Here is a 24,121-nt window from a genome sequence, read left to right on the forward strand (position 1 = left end):
ACGCAAGTTATTTAAATAGATCTTTGCCCTAGTATTGAACGTTAAAATTTAGTTTTGAATGTTACGCTAGAAATTCTTGTGTAGGGATTTTCTAAACTTTGCCAACTTGATATTTCTTCCTTTAGCTTAAACTAGCCTTAGTATTTTAGAAAACGATCTCACTAGTTTTCAAACCCTAAGTTTTATTATATTTCCTTTTCTTTCCTTAAAATTTGTTCCAGGCTAGTCGTACTAGAGGAAAACTGGCTCGGCAAGATAACGTATTCCAGTAAAGTAGTTCTAGATACATCTTTAAAAAGAAAAGTATTCTATTTTAAAAGGAAATTCCCCGAAGCATTTTAGCACTTTTACTAGTTTTAATCTTAAGTAAATTGTTGAATTACTTTTGAAACGATAAACTAGTTATATACTAGATAACCCTTTATAGTTATAAACCTAGAACTTGAATAGAAAACTTATAGTTTTTAAAACTTGGTTTTTTAGGATTTAGCGAGGACGCGGATTTCGATTCCTAGCGTGAGTTGTGACTTCACTCTTGGTGAGTGTTCTTTGTTTGTTATATTTCCTTGACTTATTGGCTTGATCTTATTGCTTGATAACGTGTTAAGTGCTTTCAATGATTGTCAAAACGAGTTTTGAGGCGAGTGTGTACTTTATCGCACTTAGCCTAAATGATTGTGAAATTTTATTGATTGAACGATTGACATGTTACTTGTGCATGAATGTAAGCCTTTTTGGGCTGAACTGGCCATTGCCCTTGTTACCGGTCATCTCGAGTCAGAAGCGGACTCGATCAGGCGATTAGGGACATGGGTGAACGTTTCGGTATACTCGAGTATTACCTTGTAGGTTGGTGGAGCTTGGCCAAAAGCCAGGGATGGGGTGAATGAGAGGAAAGAATGAATGAGGGATTTTACTTATACAAAATGCATTTGCAAATGACAGGAGGAATAAGGGGAAAATGTCAGGAGAACGAACAAACGAACGAACATATGGCTCCTTGTGAGCCGTATCCTTTTCATGAATGTGTTTATTGCTTTATTTGTGCTTGTATCTTGAATTATTGATTTTATGTAATGAATGCATTGATTTTCTTGTTGTCTATGTGTTCGGAATCTCACTGAACTTTTAGCTCATCCCTTTAGTTTTATTTTCCTTAACAGGGGAAGGCACGCAAGGATGAGAGCTTGGCATAGACTAGTTTGGTCTAACTCTTTATTTTTGTAATGGTTCTCGCCCTAGTGTTTGACACGGGCTGGTTGTATGAAGAATTGAGAACCTTTATATATTCGATGATTGTACTCTCTTTTGAGATAGTGATATATATATAAGTTTCACTTAAGTTTTGGATTGTTGTATGTTATTCCTTTGGTTATATTTCGGACTTGATTAAGGATTGACTGAGTCCCGGCGAGAGCTGGGCAGACGGTCCGCCGAACCCTCTGGTTCGCCTTAGGGAGAAGTGGGGCCGTTACAGAATCTCATTTGTGCATTCCATTTCCTGGGCTCATGGATGGGGAAACCATAATTGTTTTACCTTGGTTGTTATTAGGACATGATGGTGATCAAAGCCATCCTTTGGGATGAAACTTTTGAAGTTATATTTGTTTGAACTGGTGAGTGTACTACTTCTCTGATTTGTTGCTTAACTGGTTTATTTGTACTTGAAATCTGTGACTTGAATGACTATGAACTCTGTTCATTCTGAATGAGACGAAGGTGTACTTTATCACACTCGTTCTATTGCTTGTGTGATCATTTACTATGTGAATTTGAACCTGTTATCTATGTATGTTCTGACATCGTTTGGTGGCTTGTATCCAACGACCCTTTTGTGACCTCTGACCTCAACTCTTATGGCTAGTTACTCGAGTCGAGCCGGCAAAGGTCTGGTCGATTAGATAACAAACCACGGTAGTTTGTTTCTGGGAAATCTTTGGGTATTGGAGACTCTTGATTTCCGATATACTCGAATATTACTACCTCTGTTCTGTGTGTGGTGTTCAGGCCCGGCAAGAAGTATGTCCGGTGGACGGAATTTGATGTCAAGTGGGGTCTACGATCATATTTGTTTCTTCGAACGTTGACAGAGCGTCAACGAGTTGGGATCAAGTACTGCAATGGGAATTTTGGCTCTTGAGAGCCACCTGTATCCTTTCTACTTGAGGTGTTTGTTCATTTCCTTATATGCTGTGTATATGTGCCTTAAAAGTGAAATACCATGATTCTTGACTACTTGTACTTGTGGTACCTCATTGAGCGTAAACTCACCCCGTTCCCGTTATCCTTGTTTTCCTTACAGGGTTCAATATTTTGAGAGTTACGATTTTTGAAGAAAGAGTCGAGCTAGTGTAGGCCTTCTTTTGATCATGCTCTTCTGTAACCGAAACCCTAAATGTCTTTTGTATACGTATGGTTACTATTGCTTGTGTTTCAAATTAATTTGTTGAAGACTCTGATGTATATATGTATATAAGTGTGCAATCAAGTGTTTCAAGCATATTCGTTTGAGATTGTACGTTTCTATAGTTATGTGAACTTTCTTGTATCCATTAGAAAAAAAGAGCGAGTGCGAACCTTGAATGAGGAAGAAAAAAAATTTGGCCGAATTTTGACGTGGCCGCGGTCCTTTGCGCTTTCCGATGATTCATTTTTCTGTAGTCTTTTGGACCGTTTGATAAGATTTATGAATGATTTAATCCGTAGTCCTGGCGAGAGTTGGACAGGCGGTCCGCCGACCCTTTGGTTTGCCTTAGAAGGAGATGGAACCATCACAGATGGTATCAGAACTCTTATCGAGCTCGTGCCAGGGGAGGGTTCTCGGACTATGGGGATTGGCTTGTTAAGTGTGGAACAAATGTCTATTGTTAGGGACATTAGATATATACGTCAGGTAGGAATCTCTAGTAGGGGTGATTTACTCTTGGGATCGGCCGACTTGAGTTGTGAATTATCTTATTATAGATTCTTGTACTTGAGTACCAAAAGTGGAGAGCACTAGAATAAGGGTCTATATCTCGATTGAACTTGAGATAAATTTGGATGGTAAACGTCAAGGCGTGAAAGATTCCAGTATTAGACTTGAGATTGAATTGACCAAAGAGAGTAGAACAATGAGTGTTGTCATTGACTGGTTTTGTTCATGTCTGGTAGGGTTTCTAGGGATGATGGCTGGTTTGTGGACGTTGTGAACGTTAAGACGCTAGTATTGTAGTTTGTTTTATTTCTCCCGTACCTGTGTATCCTTGTTTCATGTTTCTATAATTTTACTACGATTTAATTATGATTACACATGTATTTCTTTTAAACTTATTTTAACTCTTGCTTGACTATTTATTTTCTATTTTCTACTCTTCTACGATACCGCATAGAAATTTGATTTTGATTATTATCATGCCGAGATTGAGAGTTTTTGAAACTCATAGGTATTTATGATTTGATCGAACTTTATAGCTACTTTATTTTGCTTATACCTATAAGTCTATTTTCAAAAGAGCTATGGAGGGTAGTACTATGAGTAAGAGAAAGCCACTTAGAAATTGGAGGAAAATCCTGTAACATCAAGTTTTGTGCGAGCAAAGGTTCGAATTTCGAGGACGAAATTCTTTTAAGGAGGAGAGAATGTGAGACCCCGAAATTTTACTTGGCTTTATAACCTTTATATGAACTCACTTACCTTAGATTTTTGGTTGTTTTAATGGTTGAATTTGAGTCAAGGGAGTGAATTTTGTTAAGAAAAGTTTCATAATCTCAAGTTGCTAGAAAATCTAGAAATTTTCGCAAGAGGCTCTACGCAGTTTTGGGAAATTGGCTATAATTTTGTATAGGAAAGTCGGAATTGAGTTCCATTTGTTGCGTTTGAAACTAGACTCATAGGGCTTCCTACGGTGTAAAATTGGGAGTTTGATTCAATGTCTATAAATTTTAGGAAATTGGCAAAGTTGACTGAAAATTCTGCCCTGTACAAGTAAATATAGGAATGTTGTAGCTTATGGCTCAATTTGGACCAACTTATGAACTAAATCTCTTTGAGGTATCTTCAAAAGATTATTAGTATTTACAATCTAGTTTTTAACAAGCCAAGTTGTATGAATATTTGATAGTCATAACTCAAGTTATGATTTTTCTTAAGGAAGGGCATAAGTTAGGGTTTTTGTGCATACTAGGGTTTTGGTGTTTTTTATTTGTGCATTTTGGTAGTGTGATTGTGAGAACTTGTAAAATCCCTCATATTTTTTTAAAAATTCTCTTTTATTTGGAATCCATTATTTTACAATACCTTTACTACTCATTCACCCTATCAATAATTGCAATTAAACATAGAATCAAGGGTTTTTCCTTTTCGTTTTCTTGTTATCGCAAATTAGGGTTTTTGCGTCTTTTGGTAGAATGAATAATCGGTGTAGAGTATGTACTCAATTTGGTGGTTAAGAGTGACTGTTATATAAGAAAAAATATACGATTAGAAGTGTTAATAATAAGTTAGTGAATTATAAGTGAAAACCCTAGTACATGCGAGTTAAAGAAAAACGGTGTGAACCGACGTGTACCGTTTGTTATCGAGTGAGTGCACTACTTGAACACTACTTTAAAACCTTAATTTTCTTACTTTTATTTCAGCAAAATTGGCCCTAAATATCTCCTCCAAACAGCCGAAATTTCTGACCAAAAGAAAGAAGAAAAGAAGAAAAATTGGAGATTTGATCTTAGAGTGACACTTGGAAGTCATCAACCAACTTTGACCCAAATTAATTCCTATCATCTTGACCTTCTTGAAACTTCATTTCTTCCTCATTTTCCACCATCTTGGCTGAGCTCTTAGGGAGAGAAAAAAAACCACTTCATTTCAATCTTGATTTCTAGCTTAGTTTGAGTGAAAACCGAAAATCTAAATCGATTAACCTCTTATTTGGGAACTTGAGAAGTTTGATGTGTTAAAGGTTTGGAAGGAAAAGTTGAAATTTCTCTTGTAAGCATCTTTGGCAGGGTATTAAGGCTGCTTTTCCTTTTTCTCTCCCTTAATCTTGTTTAAGTTTGTATAGCAACTCATACTCTTGGCTAATGATAGTTATTTAAGTAGTTTTGATGGATAAGATGGATTTTTTAGTTAGGGTTTGAGTTGTTCAGTGGTGTTCTTGTTGATTATATAGCATATGATATTACTAAGCTTGGATAGGGAGTTGGAGTAGTGGTTCAAGACATGAATGAGAATTTTAAACCTTGAATCCATTAAATTTCCAGCTTTAAGATTGAATTGCCCTGCTTCTGACTAGCTTCATTTGTCCATGTTAGATGCCGAATTAGACTTAGGTCAAAACATGAAAGTTGTAGAAAATGGTGTTATATAGTTGTCTGTAAAATTTCATCTCTATTGGAATACTGTAGCATGTAAAATGACTCAAATACCCCTGACTGCCAAATGTTCTTTTTCGCAGGTAGTTTTGAGATTTCACATGTTTGGCTTCGTTTTTCACTTTGATCCGTATCAAATCAGCCTTGGGTCAAAACACGAAAATTTTAGCCCGATGTTTCAGCTTTCCAATGCATCTAAAAATGCCTCAATCGGATTTTTGTAGTTTGAGTTATTGCCATTTAAATCCAGTGCTTATAACCAGACTGACAATGAAATTCTGGTTCTGTAATCTGCAAATTCGACCTAGATTAACTGTGAACTGGGTTGAGTTGTCTTCATAAAAGTTGTAACCCTTTGTCTTAGTTTCGAAACGGTATAAAGTGTACCCTAATCTGATAAGCGTAGCTTTAGTTGTGATCGAAACGCTAAGAGACGTCAAACCTGTTATTTTGTTATTTGCCTTAAACATTCGTTCTGGTTAATTTGCTAGCATTGTTTTGTAATTGAATGACATTGAGCCTATTGAAAGGCTATTGTGGTAAGATTATTTGTGTGAGGTTTTGGGGCTGAATTGAGAAAAATAATGAAGTCATAAATGGCTGGAAAATAGGTAAATACAAAGGGCGTGCTGCCCAAATTTTCACTCGAGCGCTAGTTGGATGTACTCGTGACTTGAGCGAAAGGTTTTAGGGTTGTTCATGTTTTTAAGACCAACCGCTACCTTTTACTACAAAGCCACATTATTATTTCTTTGCCCTAGTAGTTAACTTGACTCGGCTTACGACTTGTAGTTGAGTCTCATTTGTGCATTCCGTTTCCTGGATTCGTGGATGGGGAAACCATAATTGTTTTACCTTGGTTGTTATTAGGACGTGACGGTGACCAAAGCCATCCTTTGGGAGGAAACTTTTGAAGTTATTTTTGCTTGAACTAATGAGTGTACCACTCCTCTGATTTGTTTCTTAACTGGTTTATTTGTACTTGAAATCTGTGACTTGAATGACTATGAACTTTGTTCATTCTGAATGAGATGAGGGTGTATTTTACCACACTCATTCTCTTGTCTGTGTGATCGTTTACTGTGTGAATTTGAATCTGTTATCTATGTCTGTTCTGACATTGTTTAGAGGCTTGTATCCAACGATCCTTTTATGACCTCTGAACTCAAATCCTATGGCTAATTACTCGAATTGAGCCGGCAAGGGTCTGGTCGATTAGATAACAAACCACGGTAGTTTGTTTCTGGGAAGTCTTTAGGTATTGGAGACTCTGAATTTTCGATATACTTGAGGATTACTACCTCTGTTCTGTGTGTGGTATTCGGACCCGGCAAGGGGTATGTTCGGTGGACGGAATTTGATGTCAAGTGGGGTCTACGGTCATGTTTGTTTCTTCGAACATTGACGAAGCGTCAACGAGTTGGGATCAAGTACTGCAATGGGAATTTTGGCTCCTGAGAGCTACCTGTATCCTTTCTTTTTGAGGTGTTTGTTCATTTCCTTATATATTGTGTATATGTGCCTTAGAAGTGAAATGCCATGATTCTTGACTACTTGTACTTGTGATACCTCATTGAGCGTAAGCTCACCCCGTTCCCGTTATCCTTGTTTTCCTTACAGGGTTCAATATTTTGAGAGCTATGGTTTTTGAAAAAAGAGTCGAACTAGTGTAGACCTTCTTTTGATCATGCTCCTTTGTAACCGAAATCCTAATTGTCTTTTGTATACGTATGGTTACTATGGCTTGTATTTCAAGTTAATTTGTTGAAGACTCTGATGTATATATGTATATAAGTGTGTAATCAAATGATTCAAGCATAATCGTTTGAGATTGTACGTTTAAATAGTTATGTGAATTTTTTTGTATCCATTGGGAAAATCGAGCGAGTGCGAACCTTGAACGAGGAAGAAAAAAAAATTTGGTCGGATTTTGACGTAGCCGCGGTCCTTTGCGCTTTCCGATAATTCATTTTCCCGAAGTTCTTTGAATCGTTTGATAAGGTTTATGAATGATTTGATCCGTAGTCCTGGCGAGAGTTGGGCTGGCGGTCCGCCGACCCTTTGGTTCGCCTTAGGAGGAGATGGAGCCGTCACACTATCACTGGTTTTTGGAATTGATGAATATAAAGTCGCATTGCACTGGTTTGGAATTCTTCTCAAGAATGTTGTTTCTATTGAGATATCAGAAACTTGCAGAAAAATTCTTCAAAATTGGTGGAATGAAACATATCAATAGGGCAATCTAATTCACTTTCATGATATCCAAATGGTCACTGCATATGAGCTAGAGAAATGCATGTCGACATTTGGCAGTTTCAATTTAATTATTGGTGGGAACCCTTGCGATAATCTTGCAGAAGGCAATCGATCTACTAGGAATAAGGGTGGCAATGGGGCGGGGGTGGGACAGGGAGCACCTCTCCCAACCCCTGTCCCATTGTATTTTAATTCCCCCGCCCCCGTCCCCGGCTTCTCCCGCCCTGCCCCGATTCCCCTGCGAGGGTACCCGTGGGGTTAAAAAAGTTTTATTATATAATTTCATTATAATTAAATTTGAGTAAATAATCAAGTACTAAAACATCAACACATCACCAAATTATTATTCATTGTAATTTCACAATTGAAACTCATAAAAATAATTAAACAAAGGTTATTTGAATACAATCTAATATGATAAAACAAATATAACTAAAATAATCAAGTTTTCACTTTTGATACAAATACAATCATTAAATTATTATTGTGTTTTTTTTAGAAAAAAGTATTATTGTATTAAGTGTAGTTAGGAATTTAACATAAATGTATTAATTAATTTAGTATAAATAATTAATAATTTTTATTAATAGACATGCATAATTAGTAGTATAATTGATAATATCATTATATATATAATTATGTACATATATATATTTTCAAACGGGTGGCGGGGCGGGGGGTGGGGCGGGGGATATACCCCCGCCCTCACCCCGTTTCTAAGTGGGGGGAAAAAATTCCCCCCCGCCCCAACTCCCGCCCCAATGACCACCTGCGGGGCGGGTGGCCGCCCCCGTTGCCACCCCTAACTAGGAATGGCTTTGAAAGTTCAAATTTTTCTTTGTTCTTTGAGTATTATTGGATCATTGAACTTGTTAGATCAATGATGAGGCATCATTGAGGTAGATGTAATTTCTCCCGGGGATGCTTAACACTTACTTTTGCATGTTGTCTTACTTAAGCACCTTGTGAAAACAATTTCCTTGCCGGAGGATCTGGGCTTTATTATTTGGAATATGGATGCAAGTGTCTTTCTTCTTTTTTTTTTTTTGAAAAATAGCTCCCCGACTTTTAAAAAAAAATTTGCTGGCTTTTTTTTTTTGGAAAACAACACAAGTTTTTTTTTAAATGCATTGATCCTGCTATGCTAACTGAGCACTGTAGGGTCCATATTTAAATGAAAAATTTAAGGCTGATTCTTTACAACATTATTTGGCATCATTACTTGTGGCTATCGTGCTGAAAGAAATTTCTTCAGTATGGCAGACATAGCTTAAGAAACTGGTTCTATCAGAATCACATTTGTCAGACCATTTTTTGACAATAATCAGAGGATTTAGCCTACCTTTGAATGAATAAAGGAGATTTTTTTTTTATCTGAAACAGTGCTCAGATGTTCGTTTCAGCGTATTTGACAAAAAGGATCAAAGCAGCTATGGGAAGTGATGAATTCATGGCTGCTAAATTATGCGTTGTACAAATGCACCTTGTTGGTCTATGCAAAATCTAATTTTTTTTATGACTTACTTAGCTTTCACTTTATAGGTGTGGAAGATGTTGCAGCAGGTGGGATGATTGCATCTAATTCTAGTTTGAATATTTTTAATTTAGTCACTATTGTAACTTTTGAAGTTACTCTTGATTTAGATAGTGAAACAAAATAGAAAAATAGAGATTACTACTATTTCAATAAATTAACATGGAGACAAGGCCTATACCATATTAGGACATAACCCATCTACATAGAAATAAGTAATTTCAAGTAGAAAGCCTGACTCAATGAATTGAAATGTATACATGAAGTTTTCATCTTGTGTCTATTTTTTGCTTTCCAACACAAAATAAAAGTGAGTATATGCTTCTTTATCTTTCTAGCATAAAAAGGTACTAGGTTCCCGCTTCATCATATCCATCAGTGATGGAATCCAAATGGATGGCTTAGAATTTTTCCAAACAAAGAATAAATTCAAGTAAGAAAGAAAAAGGAGTAGAGAGAATTATTTATGAAAATGTCAACTTTAAGGTGGGTGTTAATAATTCATGAACCATGAAAGTGTTTTCGCATCTCTGCTACTCATAATAATGCTAGTCAAATGAAGCATTAAAAAACACTAAAACTGATTGGTTAAAGCTAATTCAGAAGCACAAGACAATAGAAAACTTGAATCGATAATGTTTCCTTTAACTTTTTCTTTTGAATGCACACAAGGGATATGTTGCTTTCTCTAATATGACAAATTAACCTGTATTGTGGATTAGCCTAGACATAGTTCCTCATTTGTATAATCCTATGAAAACAAGGACAATTTACAAAACGGAAAATATTATAGCTAAGCTTAACAAGAAAAACTACTCATGGCCCAGAAAACTTTTCAATTTAACTGCATTCACAGTACAAGTTTTTACAATCAAATGCCGTAATCGCTTCTTTGTTTTTAAAAAAAATAACAGAATAGTATTAACTACCTAAGCAATGAGTAAAACATCATGTAACAAGTCAGTTAGAGAATTAGAACCCAATGAGCTAAATTCATTATAAAAATTGAACAGCTACAAAAGTCAATAAATGGAAAGTTGCATTAGACCCCATCCCCTCAAAATATTCCCCAACGGCATAATATAAATCGAAACCTCAATCCTAACCCCAACCCCTTCCCCCAGAATTGAAGTAAATTTCAAGACCTTTTTTCCTGCTAGAAAAAAAATCACATAAAGTAGTGCAAAAACTCATGTGGTGTGACTCCTTGTAGCAACAAGCATTGAATTCCTCTCCTTCTTACCCTGGTTTGACAACAGAAACTATGGGATTAGAGCTTTCTCTCCTCCTTCTGTAGCAAAATGGAGGTCGATCGAAGCCTAGCTGTGTCTAGAAGCTGATACTACTATTTGTCCATTTGATCAGTGCTGCTAATTCACCTGATCTTCCATCAATGTAGATACTATACAATATACATATGGGGAGAGAGAGAGGATAAAATCAGGAAAGCAGAGTTGATATGTAAAGGAAAGAGACAAAACTATGGTTAGTCGTTGGTGAGAGAGTAAAGTTGAATGCATCATTTATTGCCAGGAATAATTGTAGTGGTAGTTGGGTTTTAATATGTATTTTTTAAGGGGAGTGACAATGCATAAAAATGGACAACATTTTTCAGGGAGAAGTGGTGGAGCTGCTGAGTTCAGAAAATGGATTTTTTTTAAAAAAATGCATTCCAAATACAGCCTTACTTTTTTTAAATTCAGTAATTTTGCAATTTAGTAATCATTTTATAAAAGAAATGTCGGCTTTAGTTGGGATGAAGAAAAGTGCATCCCCACCGCAAAAAAAGTGCAAGCAATGGCCTTCTTCAATGGGGAAAGTGATAGAGTTTGTTTGGATGGGTGATTTTAGGACTTTTTATATTAAATTTGAATTGTTGATGTGTGTATTAATAGAACTATTAATGTGGCATTTTAGGTGTTTTTTTAATTTCATTTGAGGTGCTTTTTAAAATGATTGGAGATATACTATCATGACCTCTCCACTCAGCTACATCTCTCTCCATTCTCCTCATTCCTTTGTCACCTCCCTCATTTTCCCTCTACATATTAGGTCTTGCCACATTCTCTTCTTATTTCCCTTATCAACTACCCCTCTTTTCTTCATCATTCCTCTCCTTTTCTCTTGCAACTTTTCTCATCTTCCTCTTTGTTCGTCACACCCTTTCATTTATTCTTCCCTCTTTCCTTGTCCCCTTCTCATCACTACCTCTCATCTTTTCTCTCAGTGTCAGAAGGGTTGTTAGGATTGCTTACATAATTCACATAATCATAGAACTTTTATCAATTAATTCTAAGTAACTTTATTGAGATCAGAGATAAATTGTGCAAAAGCTTTATAACTACATGTTGCACCTCACGGCTTTAACTTGAACAGCAGACCTGACTCTAGAAATAAAGGTTTCCAAATTAATAATAGGCTTCATTCCTACATTGAATAAATTGGTAGACAGGCTATTTTGTCCATTAGTAATGAAAATTATGTTAGTTGGAATATAAGCCAAGCATCTCCCAATTGAGTTTCAACTAATGGTAGGGCTGGCATGCTTCCTTCATATAAACTTGAATTTCCCTTCTCTCTAGTCCCAATTTGATCTAGAATTGCACCAAATTGAGACTGCAGGACAAGAGGAAAGCTAGTGTAAAGAAAATGACTAGAAGAAGAGATGAGAATTCGAGGAAAGGAGGAAAAAAAAGGGAGGGGGGAAAATGTAGAAGTAAGGGGTTGTAGGAAGAATGAGCAGTACGGAGTTGTGGGAGGGGGCCTTTGTGTGAGAAGAAAGAAACTAATAGGGTTGGTAGTGGGTGGTTGATGAAGGTGTTCTAGGTGTTATAGGTATTTTTTATTTGTTTGTGTGAGTGTTTTGTCATGAGAATATATGTTTTTTTAAGTGATTTTAGGTACCCCACAAAAAAGTATTTTTAGATATGTATTGAGTATTTCAGAACATGTTACTATAGATATGTATCTTCAACAAAAAAAAAAGTGGTCTGTATGAAGTAGGTGTCTTTCGGAGTATTTTTCAAAAACTTCACTATAATTGTATCTCAAAAATATTATTGTAACATTATATTTTGGGGTATTTTTAAAATTTTAAATCTTTTTAGGGTGTTTTAAAATTTGTTTTTCCTTCGCGCACAACCTCCTACCACCCTTCATATCTGTCATCGCATCCTCGCTACTCTCTCTTTCTTCCCCTACCCTTCTCAGCCAACTTCCCTTACTCTCTTATTTCTCTCATGTCTCTTCTCATTTTCTCCCCCATTTTCCTCCTCCCACCTCTTTTTCTTCTCTTTGTTCCCGGCGACCAGAGCTACCCAAATCTGTTCACGAGAAAGGAGAAGATAGGGTATGGGGAAAATGAGGGGAAGGGGGATAAGGGACAGAAGGGGAGAAGAGAAGGGAGTGAGAAAGAGGGGAAGAGGCAAAAGAGAAGGAAGTGATGGTCGGAGGAGGAAAGAAATGGAGAAGAAGAAGGGAAAAGAGAAAGGGAATGGAAGATGGTGGGGATTAGATGGGAAGGATGGACGAGAATAAAAGGATGGTGAATTTTTTTTCTTTTAGTTAATTTTTTTGTATTTTTGTTAGGTGTACTTATACTATATAAAAATGAGTTGTGGTCAAAGAGGGACTTTGAATTTCAACTGCATGGATAGGGGCATTTTTGAAATGTGGAATGATGTGGAGTTCATTTTTAACTTTGGGTACAAGTGACAGCAACATGCGTTTTGGTATGTTTACAAAAATCTCCTCATGTTTGTACATTCAAAGTGTTTATTTATGGAGACATTTGGGTATTTTTGGAATGTAGGATTATTTTATAATCATTTTGTATCAGGTACAAGTCATACAAGCTTATGTATTGGTATAATTACTTAAATGGTGTTGTAAACACATTGACTTGAAGTGTGGTATTTATTATGCCATTGAAATGAAGACATTTTGCTGTAATCTTACCGCTTGAGAACATTCAATTGCGTAAAACATATTCAATTGTCGTTGCCATTTACATCTCAATTAAACTGAAGAAAACGTGGGTATGTTAATGAATTTATGCCTCAGCATCAGTTATCGTTGTTCAAATGCCTTCTCCTTCACATTCTTCAGTTTTTTTCCTTTTGACTATCGGGAATTGGCTATTTTTGCTGCCTTTATACTCTACATTCCAAAATGGTTTTTAGGTGAAACTATTCTTGGTGGTTCAATTTAAGGTGAGTTTTGTTTCTTAATTTTATTGTTTATGTGGGTGGTTTTGGTGGTGTGTAGCGTCACATGACTACTTTTGTCACAAAATTTGAAAATCTGGTTGCATAATTTAGCTGTAACATTATGATTTTCTCACAAATTTGCTTGGTCTATGAAATTTGAATAGTGTGGTTATGATACAATAGGTTTGGAACAATTGCAAGAAAAAGTTTTCCGGGAGGTATCTAGAATAAGGTAAGCCAAAAAAGCAACTTAATTAGTTCAGTCATATTGTGTTTTCTGCTGCATATAGTAAGTGATTCATATATGGAATTCATTTTGATAGTGAGGAATTGAATAATAATTTGAAGAAAGGGAAACTTAAATGACTTTTTTAACAAATGGTATAATCATTATTGATCAACAAGTTGATTAACATTTTAACCCCAAGAATAGACATATAACTAATGAAATTACCTGTAATTTGTGAAATGCAAGTTGAATAGTAATCTAAAGAAAGGGAGATCTAAATGGTCTTTGCTGACAATCTATTATTGAAACCTATACTATGAAATATTATCGTTTAATATGATATCCTATTCTTATCGTCATTCACTTACTCTTCTACCAGTTTAAATACTTTTGAAACTACACAAAATAACAATACAACTACCACAAACAACTATCTTAAAATTCTCTTTAACCACAGTCACCATACACTCATGCGTTGCGCAGACACTTCCTCCCTAGTATTTAAAATATATTTGAAGTATTTTTTAGGTGTTTTTTGAGAGATATGTTATCGTAGACTCAAATTTCAAATTTAAGTTTTTGGGAAATTATCTATACAATTTGAAGTTTGACCAAAACACATCATCCACACACACTCTACATTTAAGCATGCCTGTCACGTAAGTTTCCATGTAAATTCATGACAATAATAAGGACCTGTTAGCTAGTAAGCTAATGGCATCGCGAATTGTAGTAATCAAGAACAATGATTATTGAAACAGATTTAAATGACCTAAACCTCCTAACCCAATTAATGAAATGTGACTCCTATTCTGATACAGTTAATAAGAATCAAAAGCCCCTTAAATTGTTGATCATTATAAGGCTGCTTAATAGAAGTTATGTGATTGATGACAGGTTTGTTAATACTCTATTCATTTCATTTTATATGTCATGATCATTTTTTAACACTATTTAAGAAAAGTAACGTTTGACGGGGATACATCAGTTACCAAAGGAAAATTTTCCATTATTGCCCCTCAATTAAGCTTCAATATTTTGGTAGTTTTTTTTTTCCCTAAAACGGTAACACAATATTTTGGTAGTTGAGTTTGAAATTTTTTAAAAGACACAACAGCCAAAAAACGAAGATAGTTTGTAGTACAATGGGAAAGTTGATATTATATTTATTTTTATTTTAAACCATGATAAATATTTTTGTACAAACTAAAATAGAAATCAAAACATCTAAAATGAGGCAGAGGGAGTATAATGTATGCATTTACGCATTTACAATATATAAAGCAGGAGACTTACTATATGGTGTCAATACAAAATTGTTGATTTTTAGATTTCCTTTCACATCCTTTATGCTAAGTTACCAAAGGAAAATTTTCCATTATTGCCCCTCAATTAAGCTTCAATATTTTGGTAGTTTTTTTTTTCCCTAAAACGGTAACACAATATTTTGGTAGTTGAGTTTGAAATTTTTTAAAAGACACAACAGCCAAAAAACGAAGATAGTTTGTAGTACAATGGGAAAGTTGATATTATATTTATTTTTATTTTAAACCATGATAAATATTAAATCAAAACATCTAAAATGAGACAGAGGGAGTATAATGTATGTATTTACGCATTTACAATATATAAAGCGGGAGATTTACTATATGGTGTCAATACAAAATTGTTGATTTTTAGATTTCCTTTCACATCCTTTATGTTAAGGTTAAAATGGTTCCAATCAGGCCAAAAAAGATTCTTAATAGGTTAGTTTTCTTAATACGTTAGTTATACAACCACGAAAAAGGCTATCCACTTCTTTCATAATTGCTCACCACTTATGCTTCTCCAATTAGACACAAAATAATGCACTTCTATTTTGCTTTCAAAATTTTCTTTTATTTTTCTATAAACATAAATTTTATCATATATATTTTTTATTAATTGCATACATCCGATGTGCCTTAATCACTAATTACTACAGTCTTTTTAGCAATTGTCGAGCATATCCTTGACGTGGCTAGATATTTGCACTAGCTTTGCTTTTTACAGAAGCTGCAAAAATAGAATTCAATTCAATTATTGGTGATGTTCCCTAAAAAAAAAAAATTTATTGGTGATGTTGATCCTTCACCTTCCCCTCATTACAAGCTGTAGGTTATGAAAGGAAAAGATAAACACAAAGTTTGAATATTGCTTTATTTGTCTTTCATACCGCGAGATTTGTCTGTCATGGGCGTGACGGCCAACTGAACCTTGACAACTTAATTCATTGGTTATTATGATTCTGCGTGCCTTTTCTTTTATGGCTTCTTTTTCTTTTAAATTTCCACAACACCCACCAACTCCCTTGTCCCCCAAGAGAAATGAAAACTGAAAAGCACAAAGCGCACCAACATATATCATTGGCATTTACAGTTCTGATCTGACCAAGTTAATTCCGCGCGCATTTGAAAAACTTTAGAAAAAAAATCTTTCAAAATATCTCTCACGCTTTGCTAATTTAATTTTTTCATTTTTCACTTTTAAAATTATAGCTTTGCATTTCTTATAAAATTAAATTGATAAAATTTAGTTCCAACTTAGATTTTTGACTATTTTTTATCTTGAATCTATCACGTGAACCACACATGATTATTTTTTTTAGAGATAAAAAAGTTAAATTCCATTTATAGTTAAATAAATGACCCGATCTATATTCATTTTTGTCTCTAAAAGAATAAGATCTGATTCCAACTCTATTTATTTTTTCCTAAAAAATTGAGATCTAATCCAATTCATATTTATTTTTGCCACTAAAAGAATGGAGTCTAACCATTTTGTACTTAAAAAATGATTACATGTGGATCATGTAATCAAACTAAAAAGTGATTGAAAATTTCTGTTAGTCCCAAATTTTGTTAACTTCAATTTATAAAGGACGTAAAGTTAATAATTTAAAAATGAAGATTTTTTTTAAATTTTATTTAGTGTGAGTAGGAGAATTCAAATTTGAAATCTCTTACTTCCCCTCTCTTCCCACAAACCCATTCATGATTCTAGAAGTGAAGGACAAAAAACTTTTATTTGGCAAAATGCAAAGAATGTTTTGGACGATGTTTTCAAAACTTTAACAAGTATTTGAAATTGTGAATTTAAAAGTCAACATTGATCCATATTAGCAGTATTAATGTGAACCACAAATTAATTGTCTTGCATGGCTAAGATGGCTCTGCGTTCTAGAACACATAGCCCACTGAATCTTTGATGAATGCCTTTCCCTTTCCATTTTTTCTTCCCCTAAGGTGATAGGGGACCATGAATATGGAAATTATTCCTTTTAACTTTGTTAAGAAATTAGTACTACTAGAACATGCGTACATTAGAAAATTCAACATTCGTGTCTCAATTGGGACATGATAGCGTAATCTTTTCCACATCATAACACGGCAAGACGAAAGTTCTATAAAAAAAAAAAATTGATTAAAAATATCAAGTAAAAGAACCTAATCTATAAAATCACAAAATGTCGGACTAAATTAAGAGCAAGTCACTACATTTTAGCATTCAAAGTCCATTTTCGTTGCTTACCCGCCCATTTAATTTCTAGCTGTTTTCTTCTTCGGAATGTTCATCAAACTTGAAGTTTTGTCAAATTGTAAAGTTGACAAAATAATGAGATATTGGACAAATTATAACAAAAAATTATCATGTATATAAACATAGGTTAGTAGCCCTAAGCAAAAACATTAAATGTTGCCTTATATTACTCCAACGATTATTGAGCTAATCTATTGGTGCAAATTAATTACCTCGTTGGCTAATTTTAACTTTGATATAGTTGGAGGATTTGATAACTTTTTTGTTATAATAGAGCAGAATTATGATCAATTCAACCACATTGATCTTACAATCAGCACACCATTGAGCAATATTATAATTAACCATACAAAAGTATCAGTTACAAATACACCTATTTACCTAAATTAATTTATTCATGGAAAACGAAATTTGAACTCCAGTCTCTAGTACTTAATAATCTTGGATTCAAGTTTCCCTCCCCCTCTCTGCTTATTAAATTTCACCTTTCCCCTGTTGAGAAAGGAAAAAAAAAAAAAACTCCGGCTGTTGTTGCAATCCTTTACCCAACCAAGGTGTAAGAAACAAATTATAGCCACCTAATGAGTGGTTGCTTGTTACTTGTCAAATGACACAATTTTGCATTGAAATTTAGCCTCATGCTACTTGGAAGATTCCAATAAATTATTAACGCAAATCTTATAATACACTTTTCAAGCTTCTTGGTCTTTTAATTATAGTAAACGTTAAAGGTCCATTTCAACCTAAGAATTTCTTGGTCATATTTCAAACGTAAAATAAAAGAAGAAAAAGACAACCAAACCAAGCTACTGTACTTGTAGCAAAATGGCATTTTTTTTGGTTCTGTTACCCACCAAACGCTTCTGACTCTCAACCAACACCTGTAAACAGAGCTCCTTCTTCAAAAATTTTTTTTTTTTTTGTCTCCATCCAAAATTATTTTTCAAGGGTGAAACAAGTCTTGTTTCTTCGATAACATCGAAATTCTGGTTTCTGAACTACCATATATTTGCAGATGAAAAAAACTTTCTATACTTTTCTTGGAATTCTGGGTTTTCCCATGAAACTTTAGAAGGAGGTAGAAAAGGGTTTTCCTTTTCTTGTTGGATGAAAGAAAACATGGGCATGGAAATTGTTATCTCAGTGACACTATTGTTAGTGGGCATAGCTGTTTTAGTAATCATTCATGTCTGTATTGTGAGTAGAGCTTTCAGAAGAAATACTACTACAAATGGAGTTGGTGGAGCTGTTGTTCACAGAAATGCTAGAAGAAGTCCAAGCATGTCTGAAGATGAAATCAAGAAATTGCCCAGTTTTGATTACAATATTAGCATTGAAGAAGAAAGAGAGGATAGCAACAGCAGCAGCAGAAGCAGAAGCACTCTGGAATGTGCCGTGTGTTTGGAGAATTTCAAAGATGGTGAAAAGTGCAGATTGTTGCCAAAATGTAATCACTGTTTTCATGCTGATTGCATTGATTCATGGTTGGCAAAAACAGCAGCTTGCCCAGTTTGTAGAACAGATGCTGCAATTTCACCCAAAATAGAAAGTCAACACAGAAATATTGATGATCAGATGGTGCTTGGAGTTGAATTGACATAAGGGAGAAAGCTTCTGTTTCTTAATTGATTTCTTTCCTTCATGGTCGGCAAAAACAGCAGCTTGCCCAGGAACAGGTGCTGCTATTTCACCCAAAATTGGAAGTCAACACAGAAATATTGATGATCAGATGGTGCTTGGAGTTGAATTGACATAAGGGAGAAAGCTTCTGTTTCTTAATTGATTTCTTTCCTTCATGGTTGGCAAAAACAGCAGCTTGCCCAGTTTGTGGAACAGGTGCTGCAATTTCACCCAAAATTGGAAGTCAACACAGAAATATTGATGATCAGATGGTGCTTGGAGTTGAATTGACATAAGGGATTGAAAATTTTTGGTGAAAATTAAAGATTGAAAATCATGGTTCGGACTTAGGAAAGTAGTTTAGTTTTTCCCCTCTTACACGCTCCAAATTGTTGCACACATACAGGATTTGGCAAGTCATCACAGCTTAGTGTTTTGATTCTTCTCCTTTGTTTATTTATGTTTTTGTGTTGTCACATATAAGGTGCAGAAAAAACAAAACAAAACAAAACATGCAAGGTGCAGAAGAATAAAGCTTGCAGCTGGTTTTGCCAGAAGACCACGAAAATTACCTAGGGCATTTAGTTTTATCTTTGAAACAATTTGTGCTGGTCAATTTAAGGTTTTGCCTGCAAAAGATTCTATAAACTCTTTATCTAAAACAAGGTGCACAATATAGTTGCTAACTTTATCCTGCATTGTGCATTGTGGAAGGTAAGAAAGGGTTTATGAGGCCTACTCCTGTAACCACACACCTGCAATATAAACAACTTTATGTTATTCCTTTAGGTTTGAGGAAGAAAAGGAAAAATTTGTACTTATTTCTTGAAAAAATTTTATCTGGGGCAAACGGAATACCTTAAAGATATATATAGAAAAAGATATAGTCTACAATATGGTTTTGGATAATCCTTCATTTCATCGGTAAAGTCAAGGGAAAATTTTGCCAAAGGAAAAGAAAGCGATTGGGACAATTTGCATCTTATCTTGGACTATATCTATCTCACATAACTTTCAAAAGGAACATCAGAAAGAGGTGTGAACTTGCTCAAAAAGAAAAAAAAAAAAGGGTGTGTGAAGGTGTCCGTCAACAAAGATAGGCTGGCCCAAAATAATCCCAGTTTAGCAGTCAAATTTGGAATGAAGATTATCTTGAGCTTAATCAGGTTATTGTGAGGTACCAGGATACACTTTGAAGCCCTCCCCTTCCCCTTTTTCCACCTGTAACATTTTGGGATTTTTCTTAAACAAAGAAATGGGGGAAATATCTATAAATACCATATGAAATCAGATGATTTATCAATATCATAATTCATTTCAGTTTTGAATATGGTTTACACAACCATAAACGCCAGAGTATGACTTTAAACAGAGGGGGCAGGGGGAAGAATGGGGAGAGCTGAGTTAGGTAGAATGCAGCTATAACTGAAGATCAAAAGTTCAAATTCTTGCACTTGCAATTAAATTCAAAGGATTTGTAGTAATACATTCTTTTAGTCTAGAGATGGATATCTCTTCTTCTAACTCTCATGGTCCAATTGGAATTTTCTTTACTATAAGTTAGAGTAGGAGTAGTCTATAGATACGTGGATTCATAAAAAAAGAAAAAGAAAAGACTGAACTTGTAGATTATCTCCGCACGAACTTAAAGAAAATAGTAAATCGAGAATAGTGAAAGTATGCCTATAGAATATGAAGGCACATATCAACGATAAAGAAAACAAAGACAATACGACCACTGCAATTCTTTAAGACAAATATAAGGATAGGTCAACGTGAAGCAAATAATTAAATGTGCAAAATGATTTTCTTGAAGAAACTTATATAAAAGGATCAATAAATCTCAATTGTTTAAAGATAAATTAAAATATATAACGAGAATAGAATTAAGAGTTGAAGCAAAAGTGATGATGGAAAAGATTTCCAAGGTGCTTACGAATTTCATAATAGCTAAGATATGTAGGAGTCTAGAATAAGAGAGTTAAATCAAGAAAATACTGCAGTGCTAATTGCTAAAAAGCAATATTGTAAGCAACAAAACTCGGTTTGGATGAAAAACCATTTAACAGATCAATTCTAGTTTGGTCAAAGGGGTTGGTTCATTGGTGAACAGATTCATGTTGAAGCTGATACATGCATGTTGTTTAAGGATACTCTTTTCTATATTTTTGACCATACAAAAGAATCACTACAGGTGAATTGTGGAAGAAGGCCTCAGCTGCTAAACACCAAATGGCGGATATTCAAAATTAAATGTAAACAAGTGTTTATGAATCTGATTTAAACTTTTAATATGTGGATGGGATTTTTTTTCATTTTGAAAAATGGTAACAACATTAACCTCCTCCTATTTTGAAGGAAATGCAGAGGACCCATCTTGGCCACGTAAAATTCGGGGGGGAAAGGACCTGCCTTTTTTGACTTAAATGCGAGAACACTTACTGTATCTTATTCTGGGGGTATTTGACTAGGTAATGCAAGGGATCGATTATAAGTGAAAAGTCAATCTGGATGAGAGGAGTGATTTGGCGCACCTTCTAAATTATTTTAATAATAAGGTATAGGATTTGAAATCACAATCTATCGTTCAGAAAGAGATTTTAAATTCTTCCTGTGATCAACTTGTTTGATTTCTCTAAACTTTTATGGAGGGAAGAATATTATAGGCTTCATATGAATTAGTTATTTTAGAGGTGTTTTTCAAAAAAAATTATTGTAGCATTTCAATTACTTATTTTAACCTATTTGGCCATGGAATCGATTCAATGTTGCTGTTGTCAACACACAATGAATTTTTTGAAAAACATATAAGTTAACACAAAATTTAAAATTTTCAAAATTTTTTAAAAAATAATATATGATAAAGCTTTCCAAACATAATAAAAGTTTCAAAGTTAGCCTTGTTTAGATTGCTATTTTTTCAAAACATTTCTCCAGTTTCTGTGGATAGTTATTCTGCACATTTTTCAATCATCTTTATTTCACATATACCACATTCTAAAAAGTGCTAAAATAATTTTTTTTCAAAAACTCTCTTGAAAATTAGATCCAATCAACCTTTAGAAACATGATCCATATGTGACAAGATATAAAACATGTAAGCTTTTAAAACTTCTAATTGAAATCTTCAAGTCAAATTTGATCGTTGTTATTTTTTTATTATATATTCAAAATGCCCTCTATAATGTTTAATTATTATCATAAAATAAGCAATTTATCGGGTTAGCATGTCAACTTGCAGGTTAACCCAACCCAGCTCATTTACATTCGTGTAACTAACAGGTTGATCCAAAAATGACCCACTAAAGTTCGGATTGTTATTAAATGAAAACTTTAAATGAATGAGTACAAGGAGGGCAGTTACCTTGGTTAAGGTAGAATTTCAACCATAGAGATGAAAAAAAGGGTATTGTTTGGCAAAGATAAGTTTAAATTAAAGTTTTGTTTTGTTCCAACAAGATAATTGAAGTTTAAAGGTGCCCAATCTCAATCAAAAATCCTCATTAAATTTAAAATTAGGCATTTTATGGATTGTGTTTTGGGGAGAGCTTTTATTAGAATATTATTGTAACACTTTATTATAAAGAGTATGGTGAAACAAGAAATTGGTTGAAAAAAGCGGTAAAATAATCTTATGAATTGTATGTACCTTTTTTTTTGGGGCAAAAATAAGTTAAATTTGAAAATTTCCCAATTTGAACTGGTAAACCTGGAGAAATTAAGGAGACTGGTTTGGCCAAAAACAGGGAACACCCACAAGATCATGGTCCACTCACGAAATACAAATACTACTATCGGGCTGACTTTGAATTTGTCAAATTTTTGCGGTCTCATTGGGGATATTTTTTTTTTGTAGGAACATTGGGGAAGTTACTTCGAAGTAGAACACATCAATGGAATGCCAGATTTTTATTTTTTTGGCTCTATGGAAAGGGGAAACTAAGGAATGGCAATGAGGCAGGGGTCAGGTGGGTGACTCCACCCCTGCCCACCCGCTCGCCCGCCCCGTTGTTTACTAGTACTCCTCGCTCCTGCCCTGGCCCCACCCCATTTCCCTGGGGACTAATGAAAATTTAATATATTATTGTATTGTAATTAAAATTTAGTTAAAAATTAAGTATCTAAATATTAACACATTAGATCAAAAGGTATCTCTCTCTTTGAGAGTCCTTTCTCTCTCTAGAAGAGAGTTCTCTCCCCCGTAGTGGGTGGTTGTCATTTTCCATTTTCTTTCACGAGGATTTCCATTCGCTCAAAATACCTATTAGTCAATTTCACTCATGCTTCCATTTTCAGTAAACCTCTGGTTCAAGTATTTCCTATTATAGATTGGCGCCATTTTAGATTTGATTTTGGAGTTTCTATTTTGGGAGACAGGGATGAATACTGAGTTAGATCTAAAATTATGCTGGATTGAATGCTTCCATAGAGTATTTTCAGATTGAACCAGTCTATCTTTTCATTTGTTGAGTCAGGTGTCTGATTTTTGTAGTTTTCCGTTTGATTTGTGGTGTAGGTACTTGGCGGGGACAGCATAGAATTGCAGCTCCTTCCTGCTCAGCTGAGGTAAGTGCGGTCAGTTCGTAGTGGCTGTGGACGGGGATCTTGTGCATGATGGATACGCTGGAGGAGGTGATGCGAAGGTTCTCGCTCTCAAATTCAAAAAAAGAGGGCGTGTGGTTGGATGAGGAGGAGTTCACAAAAGGCGTGGAGGAATGTAGCCTGAGTCTGATAGGAAAAGTTTGGGGAGAGAAGAAAGCAAATTCTGCTGGAGTTAGGAGCTTCGCGGAGAATATGTGGCTCCATCCAAAAAATCTGAGAGTAACGGCGATCCGGACAAATCTATTTCAATTCTCGTTTGGTCTGAAATCAGATCTGGATCGAGCCTTGAATGGGAGACCATGGATTTATGATGGACAGCCGTTAATACTATTGAAATGGAGGGAGGGCATTGAGGATGAATTGGAAGTGTTTGATAAGGGGAGGATCTGGATACAGGTATGGAACCTTCCCCTCCATTGGTTAACTAAAGATGTAGGTAGGAAGATAGGAGGAATCTTTAGTGAAGTAATTGAGGTAATTGTTCCTCCAGGAGGGGGGAAGGAGGGGAAGCATATGAAGATGCTGGTGGAATTTGACCTGACTAAGCCTCTTCTAAGAGGTACTACGGTTAAGTTTAATGGGAAGGGGAGATGGGTAGAGTTTCGTTATGAAAAATGCCCGGATTTTTGCTTCTGTTGTGGGATTATTGGTCATTCTGAGAAGAACTGTGGTTTGAAGGGCTCGACCATGAAAGGGGAGCAACAATATGGCAATTGGCTTAGGGCGAGTTTTCCCAGGAGTCCTAATAGGAAGGGTGGT

General features: G+C 34.9%; 1 protein-coding gene across 1 annotated transcript; it reads left to right on the plus strand.

The window, feature by feature from the left end:
• The first annotated feature begins 18,259 nt into the window (after positions 1-18,259).
• On the plus strand, positions 18,260-18,742 carry LOC113738470 (RING-H2 finger protein ATL60-like). Its single transcript, XM_027265676.2, has one exon. It carries the CDS (start codon positions 18,260-18,262, stop codon positions 18,740-18,742), a length of 483 nt encoding a protein of 160 aa, XP_027121477.2.
• Positions 18,743-24,121: the final 5,379 nt, after the last annotated feature.

The sequence above is a fragment of the Coffea arabica genome, chromosome 4c (assembly GCF_036785885.1).
Source record: "Coffea arabica cultivar ET-39 chromosome 4c, Coffea Arabica ET-39 HiFi, whole genome shotgun sequence".
In the NCBI taxonomy this organism is placed as follows: Eukaryota; Viridiplantae; Streptophyta; class Magnoliopsida; order Gentianales; family Rubiaceae; genus Coffea; species Coffea arabica.